The 16757-nt window shown below is 44.7% G+C and overlaps 1 protein-coding gene across 1 annotated transcript in view; it reads right to left on the bottom strand.

Moving 5' to 3' along the window:
- Positions 1 to 12975, bottom strand: part of BEAN1 (brain expressed associated with NEDD4 1) — a 97711-nt gene extending 84736 nt beyond the window's left edge. Inside the window, 1 exon segment of the mRNA XM_043981054.1 lies at positions 12312 to 12975. Coding sequence (XP_043836989.1) covers positions 12312 to 12471 — 160 coding nt within the window. The 5' untranslated portion in view covers positions 12472 to 12975.
- Between the last annotated feature and the right edge of the window lie 3782 nt (positions 12976 to 16757).

Here is a 16757-nt window from a genome sequence, read left to right as displayed (position 1 = left end):
CTTTTTTGAGTTAAAACCCAGTGAGTTAAACAAATAATCGAGTAAATAAGTCTCACTCTTTTTAACTTAATGAAAGATTTCTTGAATTAATGTCATTGTTTTCTCACTCACCATCTGTTGACTCAATAAAGTTGGTTTTTTAAAAAATTAGCTTAATCGTCTATGAAGTCGCTGTGTTTGCACTCAATACAAAACTTTTAAAAAATGATCTTAGTTGTTAAAAAAAATCTCAACTCCCTGTATTTGGGCAATGTGGTGCTCAAAGCTCACCCTGTCTCGGTGCCCTTGATATGTGGACATGTGTATATTGCCTGGTCCCTGGCCTCTGAGAAATTGGAATCCCCGGTGGGAAGGACTATGGGCAGCTAAAAGGACAATATCCATCCCAGTGACACCTACCTAAAGGAAGGCGACATTCAGTGGCAAAAAACCTTGGGCCAAATGGAACTTTACTCCTCTGTGTACATTCCATTGGCCAAGTATAAACTGCTGGAGGGAAAAGACTGCTTTGGGCTTCTCTTGGTATTCCCAGAACCTTGTCCTTTGTGCCAGTGTCTTACTAGAGACAAGGTATAATAAATCATTGTTGAATTAAATAGAATGGTGTAGTGGAAAGAGCATTGGCCAGGGAGTCTGGGATGGAGCCTTATGGGGATGGGTTTAAATTTCGGCTCTAGTATGAAATAGCTGTGTGATCTTGGGCAAGTCACTTCCCCTCCAGGAAGCTTAATAAAATGCAATATGAGGAGGTTGGATTAGATGGTCTTTGATGTCCCTTCCCCTTCTCGGAGCCTATGATTCTGATTCTCATGTGTCAATTTGTAGATGAGTTGGTTTTTGCATATGATGATAAAAAGAACAACATAACGCATAGGACTGGGACAAATCAATGCAATGGAATTGGACACATATGAATGGGTCTCTTTTCCTTTATTGGTCATCTATGCACATGGTTATAGACACTGTCATTCAGTCATTTTCAGTCATGTCTGACTCTCCGTGACCCTATTTGGGGTTTTCTTGGCAAAGACTGGAGTGGTTTGCCATTTCCTTCTCCAGCTCATTTTACAGACAGGGAAACTGAGGCAAACAGGGCTAAGTGACTTGTTCAGGGTCACACAGCTAGTATCCAAGGCCAGATTTTAATTCAGAAAGAGCAATCTTCCTGACTCTAGGCTGGGTGTCCCCTAGGTACTGGGGGTATCACCAAATTAATGATCTTCCACTCATGGTGTGAGCCCTAGAAATGTCTATAGCCTTAATTTCTACATCACTGGTGCCCAGTAAATGGAAAGGAAGGCTTCATGGAGAAGGTGGTACCTGAGTCACTTGAGCCATGTCTGAAAGGAAGGGAAGTATCCTTGAAGGGTGGAGAGGAGGGGCAGCTAGGTGGCACAGTGGATAGAGCACCGGCCCTGGATTCAGGAGGACCTGAATTCAAATCCGGATTCAGACACTTGACACTTACTAGTTGTGTGACCCTGGGCAAGTCACTTAACCTTCATTGCCCTGCCCCCCCCAAAAAAAAAGCGGAGAGGAGGATGTATCAGACAATCTTACACCTATGGTTCTTGAAATGTGGTCCAAGGATTTCTGGGGGTCCCTGATGCCCATTCAGAGAGTCCATGAAGTCAAAACTATTTTTCTTAATAATACTAAGAGGGGGCAGCTAGGTGGCACAGTGGATAAAGCACTGGCCCTGAATTCATAAGGACCTGAGTTCAAATCTGAACCCAGACACTTGACACTTACTAGCTGTGTGATGTTTTCATCTCTAAAATGTTACTATTGGTAGGTATAACCCATATCAACAAAAGCTCTTTGGGCAATCCTCAACAATTGTTAAGAGTGTAAAGGAGACCTGACTTTTTGATCTGCTAGGCTTCACAAATGCTTAAGAAGAGAAGCATCAACTTAGACCTTAGGAGTCTTCCAATCTAACCCATCTCCTCTACAATATGAGGAAACTGAGGCCCCAGAAGGGAAGGTGAGTTACCTAAGGTCACACAGGTGAGGTGACAGAGCCTGGATTCAAACCCAGGTCCATCCAATGCTCTTCCCACTGTACCAGAATAGGGTGGGATGGAAAAGAATGAGGAGTCTACACTGGTTGGAATACAGAATGTAGGAAGGGGGATCATGGGAAACATGGCTGGAAAGGTAGGTTGATGGAACAAGACCAGTGGGGTTCTTCAAAGCCATGAAAAGAATGCTTGTTCCTTCTTTCTTTCTACCTCATCAAGGGCTCTTAACAGCAGCAAGGGAATTGCCTTAGGTGACGTGCCTGGGGGTGGGCATCAGATTAAATATTTTCATGTGGCAGATGACAATTCAAGTTTCCCCCATTATCCCTAATGACTTTTGTTTCCAAACACTGTGTCAAACAGTAGACATAAAACCCTTAATTAGTTCTCAATTAATTAACTCCTTTGAGAAAATGAGGAATGAAGATTATATAAGATCAAGTGATATGCCACACTCAGCAGGAAGGGGAGGGAAAAGACATACACCTAAGAGGAACCCCTCCCCGCCCCAAAACCAAACCAAAACAAACAAAACAAAATCAATCTGGGTTAGAAAGGACCTCTGTGAGGGGCAGCTAGGTGGCACATTGGATAGAGCACCAGCCCTGGAGTCAGAAGTACCTGAGTTCAAATCCAGCCTCAGACAATTAACACTTACTAGCTGTGTGACCCTGGGCAAGTCATTTACCCCCAATTGCCTCACTAAAAAAAAAAAAAAAAAAAGAAAGGACCTCTGTGAGTTTCAAGTCTACCCTGTACCTGAGCAGGAATCCTCTCTACCATATTGGTTACAAGCTTCCCCTTGGAGATCTCCATTGTTTGATGGGTCAGTGAGCATTCATTAACTACCTGCTACATAGGCACTGGGCTGAGGACTGGGGATTCGAAGCCAGACAAAAGAGCCTGCTCTCATGGAGCTCACAGTCTAAAGAGGGAGAAATGGGAATAACTAGGTACAAACAAACTATCTACAGGATAAATTGGAAACGATCAGCAGAAGGAAGGGACTAGTGTTAAGGGAGATTGGGGAAAGCTTTCTGTAGAAGGTGGGGTTTTAGCTGAGACTTGAAGAAAGCCAGGGAAGTCAGGAATTAGGAAGGAAGAAGACCATTCCAGGCACAAGGGATAGATATCGGGTGAACGTGGCCAGAGACAGGAGATGGAGTATCTTGTTTGAGGATCAGCCAGGAAGCCAGTGTTACTGCATCAGAGTATATGGAGGTGTGTTAAGGTATAAGAGAGGCAACTAGGTGGCACAGTGGACGGAGTGCAAGGCCTGGAGTCAGGAAGACCCAAGTTCAAATCTGGCCTCGGACATGTACTAGCTGTGGGACCCTGGACAAGTCATTTAACCCTGCTTGCCTCAGTTTCTTCAATATATAAAATGAGCTGGAGAAGGAAATGGCAAATCTCTCCAGTATCTTTGCCAAGAAAACCCCAAATGGGGTTACAAAGAGTTGGACTCAACTGAACAACAGCAAGAAGTAAGAGAACTGGAAAGGCAGAGAGGAAGGGGGTGGAGATAAAGTTATGAAGGGCTTTGAATGACAAACAGAGGGTTTTATGTTTGATCCTAGAGGTGATGGGAAGCCACTGGACTCTTACAGAGGGAAGTGAGTAGTTTTATTGATGAGGAATTTCCAGGAAGGTGTTGGAAGGACAGCTGGGGGTGAAGTGGATAGGGAGCTGGGACTGGAGTCAGAAAGACTCATGTTCCTGAGTTCAAATCCAGCCTCAGAAATTTACTAGTTGTGTGACCCTGGGCAAGTCACCTCACCTTGTTTGTCTCAGTTTCCTCATCTATAAAATGAGCTGGAGAAGGAAATTACAAACTTGTCCATTATCTTTGCCAAGAAAACCCCAAAATGGTGTCATGAAGAGTTGGACATGACTGATAAATGACTGAACAACAAAGAGCACGTCCATTTCATTATAGGATGGCTGTAATTATCGGGAAGTTTTTTTTATACACGAAACATAAACCTGCTTTTCTACAGCTTCCATCCTTCCCTTTTAGTTCTTCCCACTGGGGTCAAGCAGAATAATTCTAATACCTCTTTCATCTGTTTCACCTTTGAATATTTGCAGATTAGTTATCCTATCTCTGCTAACTCTCTTCTCCAGGCTCAACTTGTTCCTTGTTCCTTGAATAAATCTCCATACTGGCCAGTCTTTGGTCCCCTTCCCATTCTGGTTGCATTAGCCTGCTCAGGACTCTCTCTGGTTCATCAATCTCCTTCCTAAAATGGGAGCTTAGAATGGAACACAACACTGCAGATGTGGTCTGAGGTGGGTGGGGTTGGGCCATGGGGAGGGCAAAATGGGACTGATCTTTCTCTCTTTGGAAACTTTGCCCCCCCCCCTTTTTGGGTGGACAATAAGAGTTAAGTGACTTGCCCAGGGTCACACAGCTAGTAAGTGTTAAGTGTCTGAGGCTGGATTTGAACTCAGGTACTCCTGAATCCAGGGCCAGTGCTTTATCCACTGCACCACCTAGCTGCCCCAACCTGGCCTCTCTTAAGGCAGCCCTGAATCTCTGACGGAAACCTGGAGTTAACCTTCTGGCATTCCACAATGGAATCCAACCATAACCATGAAGAATGGTCAGTGTTAGAATTATTATTGGCTTAATCAAAATTAATAATGGCTGACATTAATAAGGTGAAGGACCTGGAGTCAGGAGGGCCTAAGTTCAACTCCAAACTCACACACTTATCAATTGGATGATCTTGAACAAGTTGCTTAAATGCTCCCTGCCTCAGTTTCTTCATTTGTAAAATTGGTTTAATAATAGCACCTCTCTCCTTGGGTTGTTGTGAGGATAAAATGATATGATTTTTGTAAAATATTCTGTAAACCTTAAGGTGATATATAAATGCTATTACTCCTATTCCTACTGCTACTACTACTTCTGGATTTTCAAAGTGCTTATTTTCTATTACCTTATTTGATCTTTCCAATAACCCGGTGATGTAGGAATTATCATCTGCTTTTTATAGATGAGGAAACTAAGGCAGGGAGGAATTAAATGATTTGACTGAAGTGACAGAGCTAATACATGAAAGGGCCTGGATTTGAACCCAGGTCTTATGACTCAAAATACAATGCTCTTGCCACTCTACCACAGTGCTTAGAATCATGAAATCATTTGGGAAGAGAAGCTTTGGTGGTGGTGATGAGCTCTATGTTCTTATATTTAAATGTCTGAATGGTCATCATACAGACGAGGGATTCTATTTATTCTTTTTCCAGCAGAATGTAAGCCCCTTGAAGGCAGATGCTGCTCTCATTTTTGTCTTTGTATTCCCAGTGCCTGGCATCTACTAAGCACTTAATAAATGCTAGTTGATCTGAATTACTCTGCTCCAAAGCTTGGAGCCTTGGGTGGAAGTTGCCCAGAAGCAGATTTGTCTTGTTGTAAGTGTGAGGTGGGGAGAGAGAGTGGCCAAAGGCAGTCCAGTCCTTAGAACATGCTTAGACTTGCCCTCTCTCGTCAGTAGGCATTCTCGCCTGCTTCCATTCCCACACGTGGAACTTTGGGGAGCCAGTTTCTGGCCATGAGTAATTGACGGGTTGGTAGAGCATGGTGACAATAAGTCTTCTAATTGGCAGTAGCTGAAAGAAATAATGACTCAGGAGGACTGAACTGGAACTGAGTTCTGGTACAAAAGGGGCTACTGGTCTTTTTATTTCTTTTTACTTCCTGGTAGTGTGGCAGGACTGGTGGGAGGTGCCAGGAAAGGGGAAGGGTGGCTGCCCTATCCCCCACTGGGCTACTACATGTCTATAGGCAGTTTCTTTTGTGCTTAGTTTTTCCCTAATGTTAGGTAAGCGAATATCCTGAGATAGAATTGTCCTGGCAAGAACCAAGTGAATTTGGGACATCCTGAGGTTCCATCACAGTCCTCAGAAGCCAGGTTCACAGAAACAGTAGTAGCCAGTGACAGAGAAAGTGCCAGTGCAGTGGATAGAGCACGGGTCCTGGAGTCAAGAGGACCTGAATTCAAACCTTGACTCAGATACTTACTAGCTGTGCGACCCTGGGCAAGTCACTTAATTCCAATTGCCTTAAACATCTGGGGCCCTCTCCAGTAGTCCTGATACATATCTCATCACTGGACCCAGATGGCTCTGGAGAAGAGATTTAGGTTGTTGACCTTGCACAGCCCTCCCTCACTGAAATCCAATTCAGTCCAAGTCATGACATCACCCGATGGTCATGGTCCTCTTTGAGAACGAAGGACAAACAACAACTACAACAACAAAGAGTCCCAAGAGGATTCTGGTGGCCTGAATGATCATGACCCTTTGTAGTAGAGAGAAGCATTTGCTAGGGACTCTAGAAAGATAATAATGCCTCAGAGCCTAGCAGTAAGCTACACCTAAGGAGAACTTCTTGAGGACAATACAAGGGGAGAAAGGGTATTCTGAGGTCAGGAGGTACCTTGTATTCTCTAAATGTGTGCCCCATGACCACTGTATTTTATTGTAAGCCCACTCTCATTGGGGTAATATTTGTAAAACACTTAGCCCAGTGCTTGGTACATAGAGTTGTTTAATAAATACTTGCCCCCCCCCCCTCCACTCTCCAAGGACCTTTTATGTGCAAGGGTTGAGTACAGCCCTGTTTGGGAAGATTGTTTTGTAATAATTGGTTTTTTGCTATTCCTTCTTGGTAAACCCCTTTTATAAAGGCTAATAGAATTCAACTGGCTGATTGATAGTGGGGAACATACTGGTGAGGGCTCAGGAACTACAGAACCAGAAATCTAAATTCATGGAGTAGTAGTCAGCATCCTCTGGGGCTCCTGCCTGATAATGTAAGTGACAGTTGGGCAAGTGTCCCAGAAGGGAAGACACATAAGGAAACTGACAATTAGGGCTGTCTAAAAATGGAAGGAGCTACCTTGGGAGGTAATGAGTTCCTCATCATTGGAGGTTTTCAAGTAGAGGATGGCTAATCTTTTGTAAGGGATGTTGTAGAGGTAATTTCTGTTCAGGTACTTGTGGACTGGATTTTCTCTAGCATCCCTTTCAACTCTGAGATTGAGTGAACAACTAACACAATCCTTGTAAGTGTTTCCTTTTGTATGGAAAAAAGTTGAACTGGTTTTGTTATTACTGCAAAAAAATTCTTATTTTTTAGCCAACACATAAAAAAATTAATGCAGACTGAATACATATAGGGTTTTTTTTTTAAACCATGCAGGCTACTCGTAAAAAAAGTTAGATGCTCCCGGGAGTACACTGGTAAATTTTTAACAAGCAGATCTCTGGGAAAAAACCCAGGTGTCCACTCATACTTTTAAGTTTAATCTTTGTTAACATTTTCTCCATCACTTTCTTAAGCCTAGATAATCAACAAAACCAATCAAGCCCTGATTTTTAGTGCTTGCTGATTTGGAGACATTTGCCAATTTCCTAGGTATAAATGCTTGCACAAGCTGACTCCAGAATACCCCTGGATGCTCCCAAAGTACATGATGCCTGAGGTCCCTTCCAACACCAACTAATATTCTCTGCTTTAAGGTCCTTACCCTCCCCCCTCCCCAGCTCTAATCTTCCATGGTTACATGTAAAATCTCATTTAATTCAACTTGACAAAAGAAATTGTGGTCATTCTAGTCCCTTAGCACAATATGGGATGGAAAAAATACTAGGAAATCAGTAAACCTGGGTTTGAGTTCCAATTTGGTTATTAGCTTACAGTGTGCAAATCACAAGTCACTGCCCCTTTCTACACTGTAGCATCCCCCTTCCTTTTCAAAAGATGGGTTTAAATTAGATGCCCTTTAAGGACTCTCTAGTGTTAACAGGCTCTGACTTCCATAGATGTTCACAATTTCATTTAGCTCCCCATGTTCATCACTTTTTTTTTTGCTTCAAGAATCAGAGGCAAATTCCAAAGAAGTGAATGGAATTTGGCTCTCTCTGATTTCTTAGCTTGCCCTTGATGCAGCCAGTTCGCTCCTGAGGCTTTCCTACTGATTGCCAGAACCACTGGAATTTCCCAACAGCCTTCAACATCATCTTTCCTTCCCTGGGCTTCAGCTACACAAAAGCCTCCAGCCAAGTGCTGAGAATCTATCATTGCCCAAGATGGAAATGTAGCATGGTTCAGTGGAAAGAACTCTAGATTTAGAGCCAGAAGTTCTGGGTTCAAATCCTTTGTTATTTATTTACTCCAAGGAGTCATTCCCTGACCCCCCCCCCCACCAGGGCCTCAGTTTTCTCAGTTGGTCAAGATGATCCCCAACGTCCCTTCCAGTCCAAGATCTATGCTCCTAGGTTTTAAGGACATGGAAATGATCCAAAACATATTTGTAATGGAAAACCAACCTCAAAGGAATAAGCAGCGAAGGGTACTCCTTCTAGCACATGTTTTTTTCCACCTTCCTTTCAGCAGAAATTAGTTTGCTTCTGTTTGCAATGACTCCCTGGCTCACTAGAGCACTCCCAGAAGAATATTCACATCATACAGCTGTATGTATTTTACTGTAAGGCAAGGCTTTATAGTGGGGGGAAAGATTACTTATAGACATCAGAATAATTGCTTTTTCCAATATAAATGGAGATTTCAGAGACTCAGGAAAGGATGAAGGAAAAACCTGAGCATGTATATGGGGTAAGGATGCAGAGTTTCCTAGGATTCAGTCTTAGAAGGAGTCTTTAGGAATCATTTTGCCCAACTCCTTTACTATATGGATAAAGAAAAAGAGGCCTGGAGTTTGTAATTGACTTGTCCAAAGCAATACCATCAGTAAGAAGCAGATGGCCCTACTAAGGTCAAAGGATATGAGCAAACAGTTCTCAAAAGAATTACAAACAATTAATAACCATATGAAAGGCTGCTTCAACTTATTAATAATAAGAGGAACACAAATCAAAACAATGCAGAGATTTCACCTTATACTCAATAAATTGACAAAGAAGACAAAAGATGGGAATTGTCGATATGGGAGGGGTTGGAAACTAATTCACACCAATTCCCTGCTGGTGGAGCTGTGGCTTTGTCCACTTATTCTGGATCTATGCTAAGAAAGGGACTAAAATGTCCATACCCTTTGACCCAGAGATTCCATTGCAAGGTAAATATTCCAAGGAGGTAAATGATAGAAAGAAAGGTCCAACATATTTATAGGGGCTTTTTCTGTTGTAGAAAAGAATCATAAATAAAGCAGATGCCCATCACTTGGGGGAATGGCTCGATAAATTGTGGTATATGAATATAAGTGTATTGCTTCAGCATTAAGAAATGATGAATAAAAGTAATATACCGGGACATGGAAAGACTTAGATGAACTGATAAAAAATGAAGAAAATAGATTCAGGAAAAAAGTATACACAGTGACTACAGTAATGTAACTGGAAAGAACAACAACTACTAATGTCAAAATTGGACACTTTGTAATTCTCATGACCAAGGTTGATCCCAGGGAGATATGAGACTGTATCTTCTATCTTTGTAGAGGTGGGGGACTATGGAGGTGGAATACAGTATATAATGTCCAATTTGATTCATGTGCTGATTGGTCTTGCTGAACTGTATTTTATTTCTCTTTTTTAAAAAGCTTTATTAAAAGGGGATTCAGGGATATATTTGGAAATGAAGGTGATGTTAAAAAGATAACATTTTTTTTTTTTTAAAAGCAGAGCCTAGGATCCAAACCCTTTTTTCTGACTCCAAATCCAGTGTTCTTTCTAGTACACTGTACTCTTTTTTTTTTTGCATGGCAATGAGGGTTAAGTGACTTGCCCAGGGTCACACAGCTAGCAAGTGTCAAGTGTCTGAGGCCGGATTTGTCCTCAGATCCTCCTGAATCCAGGGCCAGTGCTTTATCCATTGTGCCACCTAGCTGCCCTCACTGTACTCATTCTTATGCATCAGGGGAGGGAAGAGACAAAGCAGGTTGGGAAGGACAGGGAGGGCTCTAGACAAGGTCCTTAATAACAGCTGATTTTTGTTTGGTTGCCAGATGTTAATAAATGACACATGTTGTTTCAAATATCTTCCCCTCCCCTCTTTGCCTCCACAATTAGGGTCCTTTCCTGTTCTTCCCATACCAGTCCTAAATTCTGTTATTTGTTCATCAGTACAAAATGCTTTTGATCTACAAATTTCTTTGGGGAAGGAAGTGGGGGGGCAGAGAGACTAGAATCCAAGGCAAACCCAGAAGAGATTAGAGGTCCTGCTGCCTTCTAAGAGCTGAGTGACAAGGCACCTCTGACTACCTGTTCTCACAGGTTGATGCACTCTCCTGGTCTCTCACCTATTTTCTCTTCCCAAATCTTCACCATTGACTCTGAAATCTGACTCAGGCAGGGCATCAAGGACAAGGAAGCAATTTGAAGAAGTGGTTAGAGTACTGGACCCTCAGGAAGACGTGGGCTCAAATTTCACTCAGACACCTACTAGCTATATGCCTGGTCTAAATTACTTAATTGCTCCATGCCTTAATTTCCTCATCTGTAAAAAGGACGGTTTTATTTTATTTTTTCAAAATCTATGATCCAATGATTCCCCAAATATCAACTTGAAACTCTGTTAACACGATCTACTCTTGGAACAAAGGATCAAATGAGTCAGAGCAAAAGTCCAAACAAAATGCCTGGAGACCACCAAATTAAATGCCCAGGAACCACTGACTAATCACTAGCTAAATGTTTCTTAAAGAGATTAGGAAAAAGCTGCCTAATTAGACAAAGAAAAGAGTTTTCTGGCCCCTGGGACTTTGCCACCCACTAACCTACACCAGGAGCAAGCCCTGTTCCGGCACATAAAAGTCATCTGGAGAAAATGCAGCCTATGTTAAGCCTTTTTTCCTCAAGGATCTTTTAAACACAAAAAAAGCACTTATCTGTCTGGAGGTGGGGGTGGGGGTGGGGGTTAAATAATAACAATCCACTCCGATTCAGATTCTACAAAGAAAGTGCTTATTTCAAGACAATAGTAGGTAGGTAATACAAGCATTATTTTTACATTTTACAGATGAAGAAACTGAGGCTTAGGACTAAGTACTCCCCATTCTAGAGGCAGGTGAATGGTTAGGTGAAATAATAAGGATCCTAAAGCTGGAAGGTTCCCTCAGTCACCATCTTGTCTAAAGCCTTCATTTTTCAGATGAGGAAACTGAAAGCCAGAATTTTTCTCCAGGTGACTCAGGGGCCACCTGGGGGCAGAGACAGCAGTTCAAGCCAGGCCTTTGGATTTCAAAGCTAATGCTCAGCCCATCTCTTGGATTCTCTAAACTTTACAATAGGATGGGGGTGGGGAGTGGGGGAGTGACACAGCTACTGATGTTCCTATAAACTTTTCTCCAAATATTTTCCTAAGCAAACCCTTCTTCACCACTTGTGTGCTAGGATTTGCTCGGTAATGGGGGTTAGTTAACAAGCTGGAAGGCAAGGGCCTGGGAAATCAAACCTTGTTCTCCTTTTGAGTTCTGCTTTAGTTAACCAAGCTCCCCTAAGTAAGCTGCTTCTGTAGCTCTGACACCCGGGGAATTTTCTGATCTATATCCCCCCCGCCAAAACAACAATAACTCACTCTCAGATCTGGATTGGTTTTGCCCTCTTTGTGGCTCTGAGGTGGTGGTTTGAGGGTGAAACAGTAGTGGAGAAAGGTTCCCAAAGTTCTCCTAGCTCATTCCTCGACTTCTTAGCATCTTTCCAAATGGGACCCCCGACTCCATTCAGGAGGGGGATGAGAAGGTTGGGGCAGAGCAGAGGGAAGAAGGAGTGGAAGAGTAAGTTGCAGAGTAGAAACTTTCACCAGATCTGAGACTGAGGGAGGGGGTACGTGGGTTGAGCGCCCCCCCCCATGTCAATGGGTTGGATTGGGAAAGATCTTTAAAATCTCTTCTGTCTCTAGAGCCTCTGATTCTAAGATTTAGCCTCACCACCTCATTTCACACACGAGGAAACTGAGTCGGGAAGGGATGATTTGCCCAAGGACTCCCTCCCTCCTCTGTCCTTTGGCAGGGGCCACAACTCCCTGCCATAAATGGGGAGGGTGTCAGTGTGTCCATCTGCCAATCCTTTCGGCAGCTGTGTGTGACCCAGGACTCGGTGAGCACAGGCTGATGGGCAGAAGGGGGTGGGGGAGGGTGAGGAAGGGTGGTGGTGGGGGTGTTGCAGAGACCAGGAAGGGGACTGCGGGGAAGAGAGATGGAGCGCTTTCCCTTCCCCCACCCTCCATCCCCCATTCTTGTCCTCTTCTCCTCCCCCCAACCCCTGAGCCCCAGTCCCCCATCCTCCCGCAGTCCGCCTCGCGCTGCGCCCCCTTACCCGGGCACACGCAGCCGGCCGCGGTCCTCTCCATGCGCCCTGAGCTCCTGGGCGACACCTCGGGGGGCGGAGAGGGGGCCAGGCGTCTTTCCTCCTCTGCCTTCTCGACTGGGCTGGGCGGGGCGCAATGGGACTGGGCGGGGAAGGGCCCGGCCCCCATGGGCTCGGGCCGGGGGAAGAGGGGCAGGGAAAAGCAGCCTGGAGTCAGCCGAGAGCCGAGAGAGAGCTGGGCGGGGGGCTGCCGCTCACCTCCGCCTAAGAGCGCCCAGGGCGCATCTTGGCCACGCGGGATGCTCAGTTCCCTAGGGCCGGGCCGGGGGTGGACCTGGGCGCGCTCCTATTCCTTGCAGTACAGCCCATACCCCGGGGGGGCGGGGGGCGCCGGGAAGCAAAGGAAAGCCGAGCTGCCTCCTTCAGGGCGAGCTCTGAGCTGGGCCGCTGGCCGTGGCGAGCGACGGCCGCCGGGATCGTTGGCCGCCGCCCATCGCCCCTTCTTTCCTTCTTTCCCTGGCCGGGCGCCTCGAGGGGAGTGGTGCTGTGCGGTGCCCCGGTGCTCGCTGGGGCTCCGGCTCGGACTCCAGCTCGGGCTCGGGCTCGGGCTCAGCTCCGAGGCTCCGGTGCGCTTGGCTGCTCCGCCCCGGCGGTGGCGCCTACTCTGGGGCCGACAGCTTCACCCCACGGGATGTGTCACATTTGAAAGAGTTCAGGGGAGAAGGGAGAGGGAGGGACGCGTGCGCGCGCGCGCAAACACACACACACACACACACACACACACACACACACAGAGTACTTACACATACACTGTACACACACACGCACACACAGATTAGGGGAGACAAGCAGACACGCGCCGACAGAGTGAAACAAGGGGAGACAAGCACACACATAAAGGGAGAGAAAGGAGAGACATGGGCAGATACAGATGACAGAGAAGGGGAGAAGGGAACCAACCCTACAACCGGGAGGCGGGGGAGGACAGACAGGTTGAGAAGAGGGGGGCTGGGAAGAGCCCGAAAGCGGGAAGGGGGCTGGGAAAGGACAGAAAGACGGCGTGGGGGCGGGGGAGGTGCCGCAGGATCTGCAGTAGCTGTGCCCAGGGAGGAGGGAAGGGCAGCTGCCTCCCGAAAACAAACTCAATTACTGGGCAAAGAAAGATGGGGTGGGGAGTAGGGGTGGGAGGTGGGGATGGTTCTGGAGAAATTGACCCGAGTGCCAATGTTTCTTATTTAGTTGGTTGGGATCTGGTGGCAGGGGTTTAGGTAGACCTTCGCAGAATCACAGAATATCAGAGATCTTGGAACCTGCAATATGAAAGCTCAAAGGGATTTTCGGATGGAAATGTTAGAATATGGAACGTTAGAACTGTAAGGGACCTTCCACAACATTGACCTTTTTGTGTCATGGACCCTCTCGGCAGTCTGGTGAAACCTAGGGACGCCCTTTTCAGAAAGAATTGGTTGTCGATTCATAAACAAAATAAATAGAATAGCAAAGGAAATCAATGATATTGAAATAGTTATTAAAGTATTTTTTTTAAAGCCAGTTCATGGACAACTCTCTCATCCATTAATCCAACTTCCTTGTTTTACAAGGAGAGGAATTTAACACTTTGAGAATTTAAGTGACTTGTTTAAGGTCATATATAGCCTATTGCTATCCCTTTAGGAGGTCTCAAGAGAAATAAAACATTTTGGGGCAGCTAGGTGGTGCAGTGGATAAAACACTGGCCCTGGATTCAGGAGGACCTGAGTTCAAATCCAGCCTCAGACACTTGACACTTACTAGCTATGTGACCCTGGGCAAGTCACTTAAAGAGAGAGGGAGAGAGAGAAAGAGAAAGAAAGAAAGAAATATAACATTTCTTCAAATGCCAACTATGTCTCTTCCCCTTCCCCCCATAGCTAACTTCTGGCTTTACCAAATTAAAGAGAAATGATGCTTTGGCCTAAGGACCAGGAAATGTAGTTTCTGATCAAGGTTGCTGCAGTGAACCTGGACAAGTCACTTTCTGGAGGGTGTAATAATGCAGTAGAGTATAGAGAAAGCAGCCCCACGGCTGGAGTCAGGAAGACCTGAGTTTAAATCAGGCTTCAGACACTTACTAGATGTGTGACCCTGGGCAAGTCACTTAACTCTGTTTACCTCAGTTTCCTCAACTGTAAAATGAACTGGAGAAGGACATGGCAAACCACTCCAGTCAGTATCTTTGCTAAGAAAACCCCAAATGGGCTCACAAAAAGTTGGACAGGACTGAACAACAACAGAATATAGAGAACACTATTTTGAATCAACAGACTCCAGCTGGGTTTAAATCCCAGCTTAGCTATTTCTTCTCTGTGATCTTGGGCAAATAATTTCTCCTTTCTTAGTCACTGTTCCTCATTTGTATAATGAGATGATTTCCAAGGCCCCTCCAAGTTCTAAATCATAGTTATGTATAATCGGATTCTCTGATCTGTCCCAAAGACCTGATGTGATGTATATGGCTGAAGAATGTGGCATGCTTTCCAAAGGGACACAGATTCTGGGAGAAGGGAAGGGCTGAGAGATACCCCTCTGGTTCAAGCTGTATACTTAACTTTGTTTCTAGCTACTCATCTACATAAGATCTTTAGAAGAGTATAGGAGGTAGAATTGACTGTATTAGAGGTTATTCCTTCAAGCCAATGTGTAGTACCTTACAGGGAGAGGGGGACTTTTGATAGTTGAACAGGAGACACTATTCAATACCTCCTTTCCCACTTCTTTCCTGGAGGCAGAAGCTTCCTCTCTCACCTTCCTGGAAGTATGGAGGGTAGTAGTAATGATATTGATGATGGTGGTGATAATAGCACTTAAAGGACTTTAATAATAAAAATTAATATTTAGATAGTGCCAACTATGTGCTAGGAACTGTGCTAAATGCTTTAATTTTATCCTCACAACAACTCTGAGAGATAGGTACTATTATTATCCTCATTTTATATATGAGCAAACTGAGGCAAACTGGTTAATTGATTTGCCCAAGGTTGAAGTTGTTTGAAGTAGAATTTGAATTCAGGTCTTCCCAACTCCAAGTCCAGTCTTTCTATTCACTGTATCAGCTAAAGCAACGTTCCACTGAAGGGAATGAAGTACCACTGAGTCAAGCCACTGGCTGAAGGTAGCAAAAAGACTGCAGTTGGCTATTGAAGACTAAACCCAGGGAGTCCAGCAGATTGACCCATTCATCAGAGATACGGTAACCTGGGAAGAGCCCAGTGGTCAGGCAACATCACCATTTTGGCTCATCCCAGATGAGCTTGGCAACAGTAATCCAGTAGCAGAGAGCTTGTTTGTTCTCATAGCTTCTACTCAGTAGCCACCTTCACAGTCACTTTAGTGCCTCACACCTATCAAAGCAATATGGCAGTCTTGTTGTGATCTCATCATGGTGGATTGGTATACAGACCCCAGTTTTGCAAGTTTCAACCCTTATGAATCTTTGACAATTGATTTATTTGATGGGAGCTCAGGGAAGATGGTTTTCTTGGTTTTATGACCCATCATCTCATTAAATAAGTGTTAGAGTGGCCTGTACAACTCATCCAGCAGCAGCCTTAGCTGCTGTGAACCAGCATCACTGCCTAGTTATCTGCTCGACCCCCAAACAAAGTGACCTTTGCAGGTGAGACATGTTACCTTGTGAGAAGCAAGCCCAGCTTTTAGCCACCCATCTAGTGAAGAAAGCATTCTCTGAGAGAAGCCACTGCAGCTGAGTACCAGAAGCAACTTGCCTTTCACTGTTGCCACACTCTCCAGACAAGGTTGTGATGACCCTGAGGAGAAGGAAAAGGCAGCAAGGCCCAGTAATTCCAGAATTATTAGTTCCTTTGGCCACGCACGCTCATGACATGTATGCCTCACTTTATGTTTGTTCCATTTCTTTCCCCTGTAGATTCTTTATTTGTCTGAAAAAGATAACATTCGGTGTTGGGGGGAAAAAACCTTTGTTGCTATGCCATTTGAGTAAATGCCTTTACCAACGAACTGTCTAGTGACTTTGTTAACGGGGAATTATTAAAAAATCTGGCCTCAGTCACTTGACACTTACTAGCTGTGTGACCCTGGGCAAGTCACTTAACCCTCATTGCCCCACATAAAAAAGGGGGGGATTGTTAAGAGGGGAAATTGTAATAGTTGGGGCTCATGAATTAATGTTGTCATCCACAGGATTACCCTTAGAACCCAGAAAGTAATAGCAGATATCCCTCTGGGAACCCAAATATCAATGCCAGTGAAAGTAGCTGAAGAGAGCCCAGGGGGTAACTAGTTATATTCACATTGCATCTTCCCCCCTCATGATAAAGAAAAAAACATTTAATCAAAACCAAGAAAAAGGAAATGAATCTGATGGCATATGCAATGTTCTATATACCTCTAGGTCTCTACCTCTATATTTAGAGGACAGAAATGTGTTTCAGTATC

The sequence above is a fragment of the Dromiciops gliroides genome, chromosome 2, assembly GCF_019393635.1.
Source record: "Dromiciops gliroides isolate mDroGli1 chromosome 2, mDroGli1.pri, whole genome shotgun sequence".
Classification (NCBI taxonomy): domain Eukaryota; kingdom Metazoa; phylum Chordata; class Mammalia; order Microbiotheria; family Microbiotheriidae; genus Dromiciops; species Dromiciops gliroides.
This window is presented reverse-complemented; position numbering and strand designations above follow the sequence as displayed.